The sequence below is a fragment of the Narcine bancroftii genome, chromosome 1 (genome assembly GCF_036971445.1).
Source record: "Narcine bancroftii isolate sNarBan1 chromosome 1, sNarBan1.hap1, whole genome shotgun sequence".
NCBI lineage: Eukaryota > Metazoa > Chordata > Chondrichthyes > Torpediniformes > Narcinidae > Narcine > Narcine bancroftii.
This window is the reverse complement of record NC_091469.1, coordinates 364,498,816-364,518,782: the sequence shown is the minus strand read 5'-3', so window position 1 is coordinate 364,518,782 and position 19,967 is coordinate 364,498,816. Positions and strand designations below refer to the sequence as shown.

The window sequence follows — 19,967 nt, the reverse complement described above, 5'->3', positions numbered from 1 at the left end:
TAACGAAGTCGATGCAGTCCATACTGCAGTCAAATTTTAATCGGCGCGGGTGCGGCGGGAGATAGGACCGCACGGAGATCTGGCAGGGTGCAGCAGGAGCGGCGCTCCGCTTTCATCCCCCGAGAGGGCGGACTGGCGGATGATACCATCTGCAGTCTGAGGGAGGTGGGGGAGTAAAAGCTGGTTTATCGCCCGCGCCTCTCCTCCTTCGCCACTTTGCCCCTGCTTGAAGTGATCTTTTGGATCCGATTGTCAAACCGATGGATGCAATTGCGACGGGTCAAGGCATGGTGCTGAAACTGGGGAAAGGGGTGATGTTTGCAGCACCCCCTCCAGTGGGGCCTGTTACTTTGCCCGGCCTGGTGGGCGGGGTTGACGCACGGCAGATCCCCTGCCCGGGGAGGGAGGGAGGAAGGAGAGAGCTTGCAAGCAGCACTCGGCGCTGGTCACATCACGACGCACAACCAGGCTGATTGAGAGAGCAGAGGAAACAGCACCGGGTCGCCGCTCCACTCAGCGACTCCCGCACATTGATGAATTGCCCCGTCAGAAAGCGTCCAGAAGAGAACGAAGCCGCTGTCGTGATTTAGTTCTTGTCTTCTTCTTTTCTTGTCGTCAGCTGTGAATGAAGTGGACGATGTTTGGGTTCCTTCTACGCAGGATAACGGCGCTCTTCTGGATTTGCAGCAACAGCCGCGCCGGTGTGGGACTGGCAGCATCGCGTAAGTGGAGAGCATTAGTTGGAGCAGCAGCAGTTGTGTGAGGTGCAGGCAGCCACGGAGAGTCCCAGAGTGGATTCCGGCATGCTTTCCGACAGGGAGCCGGCCGGCAGGGCTTTGCCAGCATTTCCCAAGCTCTGCGGTATCCTGCACTACGAAGTGCTGAAACTGCAATCTGCCTCCCTGTCGGAAAGAGCCGGCCTGGAATAGAGCAATCGCGAATGGAGATCGATGCAGGCGTCTGGCTTGTTTGTTATTTTTAAACTCTAATTTTGTTTATTGGGCTAGTCGTGTGGGCGAATTGGCCCGAGTAGCGTTCTGACCCATTGCACCACTTTTAGAAGAGCCTGCGTTCATAAATGTGAGAATGCTCTCATTATGGTCAGACGAGCCATGCCTGGTTTGCCGCTGTGTTACCTCTTGTGACTTGAATCAGGTGGAATGTACATCCCAATGAATGAAGTGAAATTTGAACCATCTCTTGAAAGGGAACCCGTTGATTAAATTGATCTGACCGTCCTCGGGAGCACAGAAGTGCTGGAAAGTCAAAGGTGGTACTTTGCTGTTGGCCTCAGATTAAAGTGGGTCACCGTGTTCCGAGCCCCTGCAAAGGGACGATGAATTGGGGGGGAAAAAATAGAAGGTCAAACGCGTTGAGATTAAATGTCACTTAATTTAATTGTTGCTGTAAATTGCAACTGTAGCAATGATGTAGCAATACAGCAAAACTGATGCTTCCAGCGACGTTCCTGGTGCTCTCATGCCGTTTTCTGAAGGGAGCGCACTGGGTGCTCAGTTTGTGGTGGATGGGACTTCGTTGACTCAGTTAACTCCAGTTTTAAGTCTAAATCTCTGACAAAGTTTAATGGTTTCAAAGGTCTCGGGCGATTCGATCAGGTCTGGGGTTTGACATCGACCATGGAACCGGATTCAACCCAGAATATTGGGTCCCCACCTGCCCTTCCTGGGACGCACAGTAGCTTTAACTTTCAGGGATGCTGGCAAAGGATGCCGCAGTTGAAGATGTCAGGAAACACTCAGCTGAGCTGTCTTGGAGTGAGCATCCGGGGGGGGGGGGGGGGGGGAATCAGGGTTGAAAACGTTTACTCCCCATTCACAAACACAAACAGGGTTGACTGAACGTTGAAATACTACCTCCATTAAAAGCAATTAGATTTCTTTTTTTCCGAGAAAATAACTGCAAACAATAAACATGCCGAGAGAATGCAGAGGTCAACGCTGCCCCCAAAATATATTAAACAATTTAAAACATCTCATGTCGTTTCAAGCACTGGCGTCACTCGGGGGGTGCGGACCGCCCCAGGGGTGACCCCATCAGAGGGGGTGACACCCAAAGTGACTGTCTATCGAAAAAATTTGTGCAGCGTTTCAGCAGAAATTAGTATTTTTTTAAATAAAAATATCCCTCTAGTTTATTACAACAAAACATTTTTTTTTTGTAAACCCAGCTTCCATGTATCAGTGCACGACAAGGCTAAAACTCTATGCTAATTTAAGTTTTGAATTTTCTGGTGAGGGCTGCCATTATTACCCAATTACAATGATGCTTTCAATCTCGTGGTTTAGGCTCCATGCGCTATAAGCACCCGCTGTTGTTTTCGATGCTGCTGGTGTTTTTATAGTCGCTGCTTTTGTCAAATTTTCCAGTGTTTTAACTACAAAAATTGTGGTCATTAGTATTTGTGAACCTATATCAATAACTTTTCTGAGAATGAAGTAGCAATTAAATATTTTTATTTTGAATTCTATTATTTTCTTACTGAATTTTTGCCTTAACCTCATAACGATGTAAATACATTTAGCCTGTGCCTACGATATTGTAATTTAAAGGTGTATTTTTAATTTTTATAGTTGTTTATCTCACTGCCATTGCCATTACGTTCAGTGATAGATGGGAATTACACTTTACAAGTTACATTAGTACAAAAAAAATGGTGTGGTCTGCTAGGGGTTGGGGGTGGTGTCAACTCTAGTGATGCCACTGGTTTCAAAGCTATTTCATACACTTTGAGAATGTAATGATCATTTTTGTCATAGATGTAAATTAGGAAATTTCTGTGGAAGGGTCATATCTAGATTGCAGTTTGTTTTGTTGCTTTTTCAGATTTCAGATGTTGTCTGTTCCACACAAAGGTCGTTTTGTTTTAAAAAAAAATCAGCCTTCTAAACTAACTTGTATTTGAAATTTTAATTTTCCATAAGCAAGTGTTGTTTTGATTTGGGGAAAACAAAATATTGAGTAATTGGAACAGGATGAATTTCAGTGTAAAAATTTTAATGTATTGATAATGGAATTTAACAAGAGAAGGTTTTGTGCCCTCGTTATGTGTAAATTAGAAAAAAAAAATCCTTGTTGGCTATTCAAGTATGCAACTTATTCCTTCAAAATTAATGTGTGACTTTTAGAGTATTAATGAACAAGGCAAAAAAAAAACCTGGAATTAATCTTGAGGTGCTTTTTGTATATCAATTTTGGCTTTATTTAACTTGCCTTCTGGATTGATTTTGAAAATTTTTTTTCCCGCTTAAATGCTGGCACCTTTAGCAATCCCAGGAGTATTTCTGAAAAGGCAATTGATAGAGGTGAAGTGGTGGGATGGGTCGTGGGATAGGGTGAAGAAATGTCAGTGGTTGAATTTTTTTTTACTCATTAGTCTCATCGCTGACAAAGTGACAGTTCAATATATAATTGTGACAGCTTTATGCCTCTAGTTTTAATTTCTTTGACTTAACAAATTAAACCTTTTTATGTTCTCGAGAGGAATTAGGTGAAGAAAAGGTGTTAGATTTTGCAGAAGATAATGGCAAAATTAATTCTCAACCAATAGGTAAACTTGTGGATGTCTGGATGGATTTGAAAAGATGGGTATAGAAAAGCATCATGATCTAAACAACCAATGGAACCTGGAAGGATGGGCTGGAGGGTGAGACTGAAGAATAACTTGATGAAATCAAAAGTGTGTAATGGCTTCTTGAGTATTTTATAAACATTTTAAGCTAGATTTTGAAGATGAATTATAATGGGATAAAAGTCAAAAGTTGAAAGATGGATTGCAGAACACAATTTAAGGGGTAAAGAAAGACAAACTATTGTCTGGAGAAATGAGCTGGAGGCAGCTGAGGGACAATTCTTGGAGAAGATATTCCTGTCCATTTTATTTGTGCACCATAAGTGATTCAATTGAAAACAACTTCAACTTTTAGGTTCATTAAAATTTTCACCTTTCTAACTTAAGATTTTCTTAATTTCATTTTTTTTAATGTTATCAAATGCTTCACAACCACTGCTAACCAGAAGCATGACTGGATGCAGAAGTCTGGACACTTCTCATGGCTCATGTTGCTGCCTTCAGGACAGGAGACAAGATGGCAGTAAGATCAGCTAGGGCTGAGCTCTCCCTTACAATCTGGAAGGCAAATCATGGGTATGCACAGAAGATTCGTAGACATCTGTGTGACATTAGCAACATGAGGTGCACGTGGCAAGGGATCTAAACCATAACAAACTACAAGACAAACTTGCAAGTCAAAGATAATAACCCCTCTTTCCTTTTTGGAAAGATTGAACATCTTCTATGCTTGGTTCAATGAGAAGAACAGGCTGATGCCAAGGTATCTTCATGACCTCCTGATAAAAGGGCCCTCTGCTGCAGGCAGAAGGCAAACCCACACAAGGCTGGTAATGGAACACACCAAAGAGCACCTCCCAGAGACACTGAACCCATTTAAATTCTCTTACAGATAAAACTATTCCACTGATGATGCCGTAGACCTGTCCCTCCACTCTGTCTTAACCCACCTGGAGAATGATACCTCATAGGCCAGGCTGCTGGTTATCAACTTCAGCTAAGCATTTAATATGATCATTCCCCAGAGGCTGGTGGAGAACCTGTCCTTGCTGGGACTTAACACCCCTTTCTGTAACTGGATTCCAGACTTACTAATTGAAAGACCAGGGTTGGTTCATAATAATTTTAAAAATGCGGTAATTGAAGACCTCCCCATTCATATCTTAATGTTAATTTGTGCATAGAAACCCTCGACAATTTACCCTTCCACAAAAATAATCGAATTAGTGCATTTTCAAAATTATTATGAAGCGGCACAGTTGAAATTTATTAATACGTTATTTGATGTTCACCAGCCACCTGTGTGGGCAAAAGTTGAATTGGATCAAATTTTTGAATAAGAAATAAGTCAATTTATTTATAAATGGAATGTGTTCTAAAGGAAAATTTTCAATTAAATCACTGTTGTATCAGAATAAATTAATTCCATTTTCTTTAAATAATCCTTATTTTAAAAATTGGGAAATGAAAGGAATAAGTACTATACAAGATTGTTTTGAGGTGGGTAAATTTTCTACATTCAATAGACTACAAGAGAAATTTGGTATTTCTGCAAATTCTTTTTTGGCTTATCATCAAGTTCAAGATTTTTTGCAAACGCAATTTGGTAAGGATTTAATTTTACCAAGTCAATTGATGTTTGAGATTTTAATGGTTGATAAAGAAACAAAAGGGTTTATATCAGATATGTATAGGTTGTTGCAAGAAAAAAATGGACAAAGTTGGGGTATATAGGACAAAAGAGAAATGGGAGAAAGATTTAGATTTTGAATTGTCTTGGAAGGAATGGTCAAATATGTTTACCAATAGTGTTTCAAAATTAATTAATGTGAGATATAGTATGGTTAATTATAATTTTATTCATCAATTATATTTAACTCCTTAGAAGTTTAAGAAATATGGATTTAGTTCATCAGATTTGTGTTTTAGATGTGGAGAAAGGACAGGTACTTTTATGCCTTCTGTATGGACATATAAGAAAAGTTAAATCCTTTTGGGAAAAAGTTGTAAAATTTTTGAGAGATTTATTCAAAACTGATTTGCAAATGGATCCAATGATGTGTTTATTGGGTTGTATGAATGCTGTTATTCCAGGGTTGGCTGATAAGTCACAATTGGCATTTGTACGGTTAGGGCTAGCAGATGCAAGAAAATGTATAGCTGTAACTTGGAAAAATGATGTAGAATTGAATATACAAAGATGGCACAATGAATTGCAATCGTGTTTATATTTGGGAAAAAATAACCTATAACTTGCAAAATAATTATGTTCTTTTGTTAAAATGTGGCATTTATATCTGGAATATATGGGCATAGATCTTAAGTAAATGATATGTTCAGAGTTGGCACATTGATCAAACGCTCCAAATTTTTTGTAAGGCTCCGAAGGTTGGGGGAGGGGAGTTGAGATAGCATAGTTTAGTAGAGGGGTGTAGGGGGACATTAAATTCTGTGGTTTTTTTGTTTTCTATTTGTATTTGTGTTTTTGTATTTTAATATTTTTTTTTCTTTTTTAATGTTCTATAAAATAGTTATTTAAAAAAAAAAACACCTCGATTGGCAGCATGATGTTGAGCACTGCCATGGTAAGCACTGGTGCACCTCAGGGCTATGGGTTCAGCCCACTCCAGTTTACACTAATGGCTCGTGAGTGCAATGCAAGATTCAGCTCCAACAGAGTCATCAAGTTTGAGGATGACACAACAGTCATTGGCCTCATCAGCAACAATGAGAAGAGGTGGAAAATCTTGTGAAATTGTGTGAGAATTACAACTTGAGTCTTAACATTGACAAGACAAACTAGATTATTTTAGACTTCAGGATAACCAAGGGGGACGACTCACCATGCCACACTAAAAGCTCAGTGGTGGAGAAATTGGAGAGCACCAAGTTCTTTGGAGTTCACTGAAGAAGTAATCTATCCTGGGCACACAACATCTCCTCACTCGACTGGAAGGTGCAATAGTGACGGCATTTCCTGAGAAGGCTGAGGCAGGTAAGGCTATCGACCATCATCCTGTCAACTTTTTGCAGGAGCTCTGTGGATAGCATTCTGGCCAGCTGAAGCACAGTGTGGTATGGTTGCTGTAGATCACTGGATCAAAGGTCAATCCACAGGATCTTAAGTGTGGAAAGAGCATCATTGGGATCTCATTACCCTACCCCCTGCCACTATCGATATAATATACCAGGATCATTGTTTGAAGAGGGCTCGAAAAATATGGAGGACCCTTACCACCCCGCACACAGGATCTTTCAGCTACTCCCATTGCTAAAGAGATACACGAGCATCGAGCCAAAACCAGCAGGCTGAGAAACAGTTTTTCCCAAGGGCAGTTAGACCACTGAACAACTGAATAATCTCCTCATACAAACTCTCAGAAACCCTCCTATTTATTAAACAATATTTTTATGTGCATGCATATGTGTGTATATATGCACACTACCACACACCATATGTATTGTTTGTCCTTGTGTGTTTTGGACTGAAGGCTGGTGAACGCAATGATAAATGCTTGATTTTATCAATCACATTTTTTTAAACCAGCTACAGTTTAAGTCATTGGAGTTTATCGATGCACATCACTCTGAGGAGCAACAGAAGAAATGTATATTATTAAGTTAGCTGTGTCTGAAACAAGGTTTAGTGGTACATGATTAAATAGTGGGTTGTCATTAGTGAAGGATGGGTAAGGGGAAGCAATCTACATGGACTTTATGGATGATTGACTTACAAAGATCTCACAACCTTGTGAGTTCCTAATGATCTGTTGTTGAGCTACATAGTTAATGGGTTGAAGTCTTCATGTGGGCGAGAGTTCAAAACTGCACTCACCAGGAAGTGAACTCCCACTAAAAAACAGTTTATTTTTGATTTCTTATCAGAAATTTATAGTTGGGCACAGAAGGAGACAAATTTTCTGATGATGAATGTGCTGGCTGCAGAACTCCAACAGGAACTTGTAAGGTATAAATGACAGTCAAGGAACAAAAGAATAGGAAAGAAAAATTAGCAGACAAGGTTGGAGAAAATAGAAGGTGGTTGGATGACTAAACTATGCAAATGACCTAAAAAAGTAGCATCATGTGCTATGACTTCTGTGGAATGTTTCACAGACTTTGAAGAGACAAAATTACTGAAGTTAGTTTTCAACCCCCTATAATTTGGTACTGATGAGTCTCAACAATCACGTACATATCATCTTCCTTAATTTATTAAACTTGTGGATGATTCTGAAATCCAATATGTGTCTAGAAATTAAATTTCATAATTTTTTTTGGCAGTAAGTAATTGAACTTGTTTTATTTATATTTTAGAATGAGGCACTGTGAATCTAGTTAATTAAGCATGGCTTAGAAAATTGTCTGAGTGCTTCCTTGTCAATATTATGCTTGCAATCCTGAAATAAGTTCTCCATCAATGATGAGAATGGAAATTTGTTGATACAAGCAACATTTCTTTGGACTATTGCAGGAGAATCCGGTCGTGTTAGGTTGGAGTGCTTGCCAGTGATGCTTCCAAAACAAATCCATCCTTAAGACATCAGCAGCTAAGTGAATTGCATGCCTGCATCCTTGGTCGAACTTCCTATTTCTCACTGCAGGGACCGGCCCTCCCTCGATCTACAAACTCCAACCTGTCCTCTCACTCCCCCACAACCAATCTCCCTGCCTGTGCAATTTTTGTAGTTTCCCCAGCCCTGTGGACTGTTTTTTTTTCCCCAGTTGAAATTCATCATTATCCTAATTCTAAAATATACCAATAAAGTACGAGTTTGGAGCCTAAGTTCTAGTCTTCTGCTGATTCCTTCCTCAATGCAGTTCCTGGCCTTTCCATCAACAACCCTCAGCATCCAGTCCTGCTTCCATTATTCCTGCCCAAATAATGAAGTTTTTTTTCTTGAGCACAATTTACAAATGCAATTAAAGTCTTACTTGCAGCAACTTCCAGGTACATAATGCACATTAACAACAATTTAAATGCAATTAACACACAAAAGAAGATGAATCGAGACATAGCACATGGAATATAGAACATTACATCCAGGAACAGGCCCTTTGGCTCCTGTTTCTGTGCCAAGCATAAAATGCAAGTTAAATGAAAACTCTGTTTCTTGCACATGATACATATCCCTCTATACCCTGAATATTAATTTCTGTGTGATAGGCTCTTAAGCTCTACCACTGTATCTGCTTCCACCACTACTTCTGGAAGCCCATTCCAGGCACCTACCATTCTCTGTGTGTTTTTATGTATTAAAAAATGAAAATTACCCTAGGCATTTCCTTTCAACTCCTTCCCATCCCTCACCTTAAATGCCTTTTCTGTGACATTTTTACCCTGGGAAAAAAAGATTCTATCTGTCTACCCTATCAAGACATAATAATTTTATAAACTTTTTGGCCGATGAGCTCTCCATTACCTACACTCAATGTATACAGCCCAAGTTCATCCAACCTCTCCCCATTGCTAATACCTTCTAATTTGAGCTACATCCCTGTAAGTTTCTCTGCTCTTTCAAAAGCCTTCACAGCCTTCCTATAAAGGAGTGTCTAGATTTGTATGCAATTCTCTAACTGTGGCATAACCCAAGCTGTTTTCATGGCTATCTTCAACATCTCACTCCATCTGTTTCAAACAGGACTTAATCATACCAGCCCCCAAAAATAGTGTCTTTGGCTTGGCTTCGCGGACGAAGATTTATGGAGGGGGTAAAAAGTCCACGTCAGCTGCAGGCTCGTTTGTGGCTGACCAGTCCGATGCGGGACAGGCAGACACGATTGCAGCGGTTGCAAGGGAAAATTGGTTGGTTGGGGTTGGGTGTTGGGTTTTTCCTCCTTTGCCTTTTGTCAGTGAGGTGGGCTCTGCGGTCTTCTTCAAAGGAGGCTGCTGCCCGCCAAACTGTGAGGCGCCAAGATGCACGGTTTGAGGCGTTATCAGCCCACTGGCGGTGGTCAATGTGGCAGGCACCAAGAGATTTCTTTAGGCAGTCCTTGTACCTTTTCTTTGGTGCACCTCTGTCACGGTGGCCAGTGGAGAGCTCGCCATATAATACGATCTTGGGAAGGCGATGGTCTTCCATTCTGGAGACGTGACCCATCCAGCGCAGCTGGATCTTCAGCAGCGTGGACTCGATGCTGTCGACCTCTGCCATCTCGAGTACCTCGACGTTAGGGGTGTGAGCGCTCCAATGGATGTTGAGGATGGAGCGGAGACAACGCTGGTGGAAGCGTTCTAGGAGCCGTAGGTGGTGCCGGTAGAGGACCCATGATTCGGAGCCGAACAGGAGTGTGGGTATGACAACGGCTCTGTATACGCTTATCTTTGTGAGGTTTTTCAGTTGGTTGTTTTTCCAGACTCTTTTGTGTAGTCTTCCAAAGAGGACTTAATCATACCAGCCCCCAAAAATAGTGTGGTAACCTGCCAAATGACTATAAACCAGTGGCACTCACATCCATGGTGAAGAAGTGTTTTGAGAGGTTGATTTTGAAGCATATTATATTCTGTTGGAGCAGCCACATGGATCCATTCCAATTTGTCTACTGCAGCAACAGATCTACGGCAGATGCCATCTCAATGGCTCTGCAGACAACCCTGGAACACCTGGGCAGCAAGGATGCGTTTGTCACCAGGCACTTTATTGACTATAGTTCAGTATTCAAGACCACCATCGCCTCAGAACTGATCAGAAAATTCCAAGATCTGGGCTTCACTACTTCCCCTGTGTAATTGGATCCTGGGTTTCCTCACCTCCAGACCCCAATAAATTTAGATTTGCATTGGGAATCACTATTTTGGTTGAACTTTTTTTGGACTCAACATATTAATATCATTGTGAAGAAAGCATGGCAGTGCCTCTATTTCCTCAAGAATTTGTGGAAATTTGGTACAACGTTAAAAACCTTGGCAAGCTTCTACAGATGTGCAGTGGAAAGTGTGCTGACCAGTTGTATCATGGAGACTGATGTCTATTAGAAAAAAACTTGTTCTTGAATTAAGAGGGATTGGACTTCAAGCTTCTGTTTCTTCGGCCAGAAGCTAGCAGCAGGGGAAGAAGACATGGCCAGAGTAACGGTATCCCTTATCATATTGACCTCCTTTTTGTGCAACACCTCATAGGCATGTCTTTATTAAATGGGAGCCTGTTGACCACTTTCTGCAGCCTCCTGTGTTCTTGGGAATTCAAGTTACCAAACAGGGCCATGATGCAGCCAGTCATCTGTGGAAGTTTTGTATTCAATAAAATGCCAAATCTCATCATACTCCTTATAAAGTAGAGGTGTTAAGAACATAAAAAATAGGAGCAGGTGTAGGCCATACAGTCCGTCGAACCTGCTTCACCATTCGATAAGATCATGGCTGATCTGATCATTGACTCCACTCCACCTACCTGCCTTCCCCCCCCCCCCCCCCCCCCCATTTGCTTTAATTCCTTTTTTATGTAAACAAAAAACTAACTGAACCTTAAATATGTCAATCACTTCACTGGGTAGAGATGTCCACAGATTCACTATTCTGTGGGAAAAACAGTTTTTCCTCATCTCCATCTTAAATCTTCTCCCCTGAATCTTGAAACTGTGTCCCCTAGTTCTGATCTCACTTAACAGTGAAAACAATTTTCCTGCCTCCATCTATCTAGCCCTTCCATAATTTTATGTTTCTATATGATCTCTCATTCGTCTGAATTCGAGTGAGTATAATCTAGATGCTTTAGATCATAGATCAACCCACTCATCTCCCGATCAACGTCGTGAACCTCCTCTGGACTGCCTCAAAGGCCAGTATATCCTTCCTCAAGTATGGAGACCAGATCTGCACACAATATTCCAGGTGCAACATGACCTCCCTGCTCTTGAATTCAATTCCTCTAGCAATGAAGGCCAAAGTGGATGACATTGCATTTATTAACATTGTACTCCATCTGCCAGACCTTTGCCCACTCACCTTCTGCAACTTCTCCACATCCTCTGTACAATTTGCTTTTTTTACTCCATTTGGTATCATCCGCAAACTTGGCTACACTACACTCTGTCCCCTCTTCCAAATGATCAATGTAAATGGTGAACAATTACAGGCCCAACACCGAATCTTGCAGCACCTCACTTACCACTGTCTGCCAATCAGAAAAACACCCATTTATCCTGACTCCCTGCCTTCTGTCAGTTAACCAATCTTCAATCCATGCCAACAGACTCCCCCGACTCCATTCAAATGTATCATATTGCTAAGCCTATTATGCGGCACTTTATCAAATGCCTTCTGGAAATCTAAATATACAACATCAATCTATCGCGCTCATTACACCCTTCAAAGAACTCCAGCAAGTTTGTCATCCGTACTGTGCCTGGTGGAACCCCTTCATTCTAAATTTCTCGCTACTTCATCTTTCATGACAGCTTCAAGCATTTTCCCGACTACAGACATTAAGCTAACTGGCTGACAGTTGCCAGTCTTCTGCCTACATCCATTTGCTGTCTTCCAATCTGCCGGGACCTGCCCATAATACTTTATGTTTGCCTCAATTTGCTGACTTACGCAGAGATCCTGCAAAATGCCGAGATCCTGCAAAATGCAGATGCCTAGGAACTTTGTTACTAACCCTCTCTCCTGCTATCACGTCAATGGAGAGAAGTATGTGATGACTTAATCTCCTTTGTCTTTTTGAGTTTGAGAGCAGAATTCATTCACCATAAAACTAAAATCTTGATCTCTATATTCTGATTCATCATTTTCCATTATTACATTAACAATGATGGTGTTATCATTGGATTTATAAATGTATAAATTGTGTGGTGCTCCAATGGTTTCCTAGGACCCTCCTTCATCTCTTCTCCTATTGTTGATGAGACATAAGACCTCTAGTTCCTGTCTTTGGGAAAATTAAGCCAAATAGCATGGAAACAAGGTCTTTGGCTCACCTTGCCCACACTGTCCAAAGTGCCCTACCTACATTTTGAAAGGATACCAGTTGCCACAATCCTGCTTTTGAAAAGGTTGCAATACAATTAGTTGCATTCCATATCTTGGCACCAGCTGCTCCACCGTTCCAGCTCATCCTCAATGGTGCTTTAGAATGCTAAAAGATGATCTTGTATCATGATTTGATGGGGATGAAATTCAAATTTATTGGGAGTTGTGTGCCAAATGGGAAGTTGTGCTAGTTCCATCCATTGTTCAACCCTCTTGACTATTTTTTTGTGTAGCTAGTGGGCAGCTATCTAACAGACCACTGTTCTGCTGCCACTTCTACCAAAGTTGAATTTAACATTGACAAGATCTATATCAGCCAAATGTAAAATGTATGCATGATTTTTAAATCAAATAGCAAAGCTAATTAAACAGTTGCAGTGAAATCACAAGAGGGTCAGCAGAATATTTGCGGGCAGTAACCTTAATGTTAATTGTGCAATACAATATGGCTAAGATAAAACCTAAGCTTTTATTGTGGCATTATTCTTGCAAAATATGTTTCATAATTATGCTTTATTGCTAATAAATAGAATACAAGCAATGAGGAAATTTCAGTGTTACTAATTATACCATAAGTAGCTAACCAAATAGAACAGAAACAAAAATGGCAGAGGAAGCAAATGAGAAGAGGGTTGTACAATCCTGTGGAATGATATGGTGTGTAATCTGTTGACATTACAATATCTAATTGTCTGTAAATCCCACTCATTGGTTGCTTATCCAGTCTAGACTACGTTTCTCCATTGTGTAATAGTGCATAATATTCCCTAACGTAGGTAACACATAATATCTAATATATATTTGTTCATTTATGTTTGTTTGTATGTTTGTCTGTTTTGCATTTAAATCAATACGGAGCTCTCTAGGAATGTCCAAGGAGGTTCAGTAGGGGTAACATTTGATGCTGAATGTCATGACCACATTGAATTTAACCTTTAAGGTCATATGAAGTTCAGAAGTGTTTTATGACCAGCTTGCAATGATTTGCATTACTGTTTACTATAATTGTGGTAGCATTTGATGGTGAATGTCATGGCCACATTGAATTTAACCTTGAAGGTCATATGAAGTTGAAAAGTTCCAAAAAAATATTGAACTTGTTCCAAGGACATCTGAATTAGTTACAGTGCTGTGCATCAATGTACTTTCAGAATGGAAACAAATGGCCAAAGCAACACCAGGTCTGCCTCAGTGCTCAGGCCTCCAGACAAAAAAGGAGCAGGCAGCAGGAAACTTAAGGAACAATGCCAAACCTGCCTCAGTGCTGATGCTGCCCATCTGCTGAGGAAGAACAAGCAAGACTCCAAGCAATGAGAACAAAAAAGACCAGCCGAAGGACAGCATTATTTACTAGCCAACCTGCTAAATGATGCATTCAATCACTCAGTTGATAATTGAGTATTCTTTCATTAATGTAGTTGTAATTGGCTCCATGTCAGAGGAATGCCAACATTGTGGAGCAAAGTGGAAAGGTGAGATGCCGTCGATATGTTGTTCCAATAGAAAACTTAGCATACCGCTACTGGCAGAACCTCCATGGTCAATGAAAATGCTACTGCTAGCCATCACAGCAGAGTCCAAACATTTCCTAAAGGTGATCAGAGCCTATAGCTCAGCATTTCAGATGACGTCTTTTGGAGCCAACAACAACTGAGTGTTTTATTTCACTGGCAATGGCAGGTATCCTGCTACTTAAATAATATAATTGTTAAATTTAATTAATATTTTATTTAATATTGCATTGTACACAACAAATATAATTCCTGGTATGTGAAATTTTATAAATATTTTTATTTTGTTGCAAATGAAACATGGCGTACACCTTGAATTTTTTCCAAACAACAGGTTTCAAGTTATTTTGAGAGTGATGCCTTTTTAGCTTTTGATTTGTTTGTCTCAAAGTCTTGAAGATCTGATTCTATTTTGTAAGGTAAAGTTTTTGATCTCAACCATTTTTAATGTTCCATGTTGATTCAATGTCATGTGCATGAAGATGATAACTGGAGAATGGAGGGCGTTTTTTTTTTAAAAAAGGGCTTGATTTATCTTTCAAGCATGTTGGATCCTTTCACAATATTGTCTTGTTTCATATGTGTGCTGATAGTGTGGAGAGATAATACAGATGATTGTGATTCTAATAACCTTATCAAGATTTATTGTTCTTGCATTCTTTGATGAGTGTTACAAAGCCTTGTGTTTCCCCCAAAAGGGAATGGGAAGCCAGAAATAGCCTGCTTCAGGCACATTCTCCCCAGATTTTGTTTCTGGCTTGCCTGTAACTTTAGCTTTGAAAATGCTTGGCTTTGCATTTTGTTCAGTTATAGATCCAGTGGAGCAACAAGAGGGGTATTTTGTTAGGTAATAAGTCTTATGAGATAGACAACAGACTCGCCAAGGCAAATAGCGCCTTTGGAAGACTACACAAAAGAGTCTGGAAAAACAACCAACTGAAAAACCTCACAAAGATAAGCGTATACAGAGCCGTTGTCATACCCACACTCCTGTTCGGCTCCGAATCATGGGTCCTCTACCGGCACCACCTACGGCTCCTAGAACGCTTCCACCAGCGTTGTCTCCGCTCCATCCTCAACATCCATTGGAGCGCTCACACCCCTAACGTCGAGGTACTCGAGATGGCAGAGGTCGACAGCATCGAGTCCACGCTGCTGAAGATCCAGCTGCGCTGGATGGGTCACGTCTCCAGAATGGAGGACCATCGCCTTCCCAAGATCGTATTATATGGCGAGCTCTCCACTGGCCACCGTGACAGAGGTGCACCAAAGAAAAGGTACAAGGACTGCCTAAAGAAATCTCTTGGTGCCTGCCACATTGACCACCGCCAGTGGGCTGATAACGCCTCAAACCGTGCATCTTGGCGCCTCACAGTTTGGCGGGCAGCAGCCTCCTTTGAAGAAGACCGCAGAGCCCACCTCACTGACAAAAGGCAAAGGAGGAAAAACCCAACACCCAACCCCAACCAACCAATTTTCCCTTGCAACCGCTGCAATCGTGTCTGCCTGTCCCGCATCGGACTGGTCAGCCACAAACGAGCCTGCAGCTGACGTGGACTTTTTTTACCCCCTCCATAAATCTTCGTCCGCGAAGCCAAGCCAAAGAAGTCTTATTTACACAAAATAAATGAGACGTTGAATGTTTTTCAGGAGCCTTTGTTCTTTTGGGGATACTAAGATTTGCTGAGTTCTGACAACTTCATTTTCATCAACCTTATTATTTATTGAGAACATTGGAAGTTGTAATCTTTCACAATATTAATAGCTTCAGAGGTATTATTTTCATGACCTACTTTTCAAGAGTCATTTGTACTATGATTGTAAAATGATTGATGATTTAAAAATATATCCTTTGGTTCAAATGCATTTAAAGAGATTCCTATCCCATCTTTCATCGCCACTGATGCCCTTTCATGTATTGATTATTTGGCCTTTTTAAAACAATTATTATGTAATTAAGTCGGCAGTATTTCCCGCTCTCCCTCAGAGTTGCTCTAATTTAAGTTTTATTTCAATGAGTTGGTGAAAAATTTCCTTTTAAATTGGTTTGCATACCTTTATCAAAAAGTTGAGGTTTTTTATAGTTTTTATGTTTCAGCCACAATATCAACAAATTCCTCATTGATTATGAAAAATTGGACATACTGTAACATTCTATTTGTTTCATAATGTAAAAAAATATCAAATATGGGTGTTACGAGCCCACAGAACCCCAAAACCCAGAAGCAATAGAAACTCATCAAGATAAATGGTTACTTAAACAAAAGTAATTTTTCATTTTCTTTAAACATAAAAACAGGATCAAACTTTAATTTATTACTTTAAACTTAACCTAACTTAATCCCCTTCTAATTCTAAGTGCACATGTATGTAATGTGTATATGTTCAAGAAAGTTCTTTGATTTGCAGTCCAATCTCACTTCTCGCTTCTCCAATTTCACGGGTATCAGGCAGTTCATAAATTGTGCACAGAATTTAACATTTATGAATTTTCACCAAGCTCTGGTGCTTGAAAGGTAAATGGTTACCAGTTAGGAAGGTTCTTATTGGTTTCAGAGAGATTCATTGCTCATTGGACACACACAAACTGATTTACTTCCATCAGTCACTTCAGTGTCTGGCCAAAGAAACTTGCCCCAACAGGGTTTTCCAAGTGGTAACCTCTTCCAGGTCACCACAGAGTTCCCTTCCCCCTCTCCCTTATTACAGGTGAACCACTCTAGCCTGCCATTTCCTCTTGTTAGGACCACAAGGGTTTTCACCTGGCTGAACTCAGAACTCACAACCCATCTCCAAAATGGGGTTATCCACGAGCTTCCAAAAGCCATTGCAGAAGCCAGTTTTCTCTCTCTCTTTCTTTCTTTTTCTCTCTTTCTTTGAGCAAGACCACATGACCCCCAAGGCTCCAGACCCAATCTTTGAAAGATCTTATCATCCTCTTGAGCCCAGACACTTCCATTTGCACCTATTTTTGAAATTCTTTCACAAAGAAGTCTTATTGTCTTTGCAAATGTACTGATGCCTGAATGTCCAGCTTGAACAAAGCTCTTGAATTTTAATTGAGATCTCTTTTGTGAAGTGTTAATGTCTGTTTGTGAAGTGACCTACTCTCTAAACCCCCACAATCTGTCTTTTTATATATTCATATATATAATATAACCCATCACATTGGATTTAGAATTGGGACTGTACATTTGAAAACTAGAATTTCCTTTTCTAAAGCCATTTGTTGTATTAGTTATGTGTTGGAATGAGATTTGACTGAAAAGCCTGACCATGGTTCTTGTGCATTGCCACAGTAGTTAGTGACTGAATTCTTTTTGCCCTCAGTTTGTAATTTTATTGAAGGAAGATAGTCCGCCCATTCTCTTGTATCATGAACATATATAATACTTTCATTTTAAAGTTGCCTTCAATACATATTTTGGGTATAAATGGAAAAACTTGCATGAATTGAAAATAAAGTATCTTTGCCTGCATCATGTTAAAAATAATGAATATCGAGCTACATCATAAAAAAAAAGTGCTCATTTTTCATATGCCCTTATTTTAATCCCACAGCAAGCCTCAGTAATGAGATTTAACTAAGAGGAAATAACTAAGGTCAATATTGAATAACAGAGTTAAGACTTTTAGGAATGTTTTTGAAAAGGAGATCACTCATTTTTTTTAAAAATAATAATAATTTGATCAGAACCAGAGTTTTTAACTTGCCCAAAAATAGAAGCAGAAGTAAGATATTTGGCTCCTTGGCCTGCTCAGAATCAGGACCTATTGTCATGCAATATGGCAGCATCACACTTGTACATTCATTTTATACCATCTTACTACATCACTGTAAGTAAAAATAAATAATAATCATGGTAATAATGCATGAGAAGTATGACAGTGTCTTTGGGTTCATAAAATAATTGATTATCAAGGAATCTGATGGCAGAGGGGAAGAGGATATCTTTGTGTTGTTGAGTGCTCGCCTTTAGGCTCCTTTACCTTTCTTCGGATGGTAGCACATTGAAGAGGCATGGCCTGGGTGGTGGAGGGGTCCATTACATAATTGCTAATTTTTAACTTCAGTGTCCTTCCTGTTCTGATCTTCTGTCCCTTGATTCCCTTAATTCTTAAAAACGTTTCAAGAATAAAATCATAGACTGAACCTCCACAGTTTACTTTGATCAAGAGTTTCATAGATTCTTTTTCATCTGAGGATAGAAATTTCTTGTCTTTGCTGTTCTATTTTGAGGCTGTGTGTCCTGATTCCAAGCACTCTTGTCAGTATCAAGAGTGAGCCATTCAGCCCCTCAATCTTAATCTGTTGTTCAATAGGAATGTGTTACACTGATCTTCCTCATCCACTCTTCTGTATCGGGCTCTTTCCCTTTTCAGTGATTTATCCTGAGTGTCAGCTGATTGTCACTAAGAGCCATTCTTACAGCAAAGAGGATTGTAAAGCGGAGACCCAGAAACTGCTTAAAGAGGGAGTAATTGAACCTAGTAAGAGTCCGTGACGGGCCCAAGTGGTAGTCGTGAAAAATCACCCTAAGAGATGACTGGCTATTGATTACAGCCAGATAATCAACCGTTACACAAACTTGGATGACTACCCCCTGCCACGCATCAATGAAATGATTAATCAGATAGCGCAATACAAATTGTACTTCACTATCAACCTCAAAGGAGCTTATCACCAAATCCCCATTAAGAAAAGGGAATGGCCCTATACAGCTTTTGAGGCTGATGGGAGGTTATACCAATTTAAAAGGGTACCTTTTTGGGTCACTAATGGTGTGTCTGTGTTTCAGAGGGAAATGGATAAGATTGTTAGGACACATGAGTTACTGGGTACGTTTCCCTATCTGGATAATGTCACTATCTGTGGGAAAACACAGGCTGAGCACGACAACAACTTAAAGAAATTTTTGGCAACAGCTAACGAACTCAACCTTACATTTAACGAGGGCAAATGTGTGCTCAGTGCGACAGAGCTACCCATTCTGGGCTACATTGCCCGCCAGGGTGAAATTCGCCCTGAAATGGAAAGAATGGCCCCCCTTAAGAAGTTACCACCCCCAGACTCCGCAAAAGCCCTTAAAAGGTGTATGGGATTCTTTTCCCACTTCTGCAAATGGGTTCGGGACTACGCCATTAAGGCACGCCCTCTGTTTGACACAAATCTTTTCCTCTCTCTCCAATGGCCTTGAAGGCTTTTGAGAGAATTAAAGCTGATATTGCCAAAGCTGCACTCTCGTCCATTGACGAGGATGTCCCATTCCAAGTGGAAAATGATGCCTCAGATTGTGCCTTGGCAGAAACCCTTAATCAAAAGGGCAGACCTGTGGCGTTCTTCTTCTGGATGTTACGCGGACCTGAACTTAAACATCGTGTCATTGAAAAAGAAGCCCAGGCTATATTGAAGCTGTTAGCTACTGGAGACACTTTCTAGCCGGCAGAAAATTTACTCTTGTCACTGATCAGAAATCTGTAGCCTACATATTCAGTACTAAACACAAAAGTAAAATCAAGAACGATAAGATGGCACGCTGGCGAATAGAACTCTCAACTTATAATTATGAGATCCAGTACAGACCAGGCAGGTTAAATGATCCCTCTGACGCATTGTCACGATCTGCTGCTGGTGCTCAGCTGGAGGGACTAAAAGAGATCCATAGCAGACTGTGCCACCCAGGAGTCACGAGGTTCTTCCACTACATAAGGGCTAACAACCTTCCTTACTCTCTGGAAGAAGTCAGGAGACTGACTAAAAGCTGTCCCGTTTGCGCAGAATGCAAACCGCAATACTTCAAAGCTCTGGAGGCCACTCTCATCGAGGCAACCCAACCTTTTGAGAGGATTAGCTTAGATTTTAAAGGACTGTTACCTTCCAACAATAAAAATGTAT

The 19,967-nt window shown here is 40.6% G+C and overlaps 1 protein-coding gene across 4 annotated transcripts in view; it reads left to right on the top strand.

Annotated features, from left to right (window-relative positions):
- The first annotated feature begins 413 nt into the window (after positions 1-413).
- LOC138750405 (contactin-associated protein-like 2) overlaps positions 414-19,967 on the top strand; it is a 2,015,431-nt gene continuing 1,995,877 nt past the window's right edge. For all 4 annotated transcript variants that reach the window (XR_011349326.1, XM_069912458.1, XM_069912468.1 and 1 more), the window contains exon 1: positions 414-722. Coding sequence is in view for 3 of the 4 variants with exons in the window: in XM_069912458.1 (XP_069768559.1) it covers positions 626-722 (97 nt within the window). In the remaining variant the exon portion in view is untranslated. The remainder of the gene's footprint in view (positions 723-19,967) is intronic.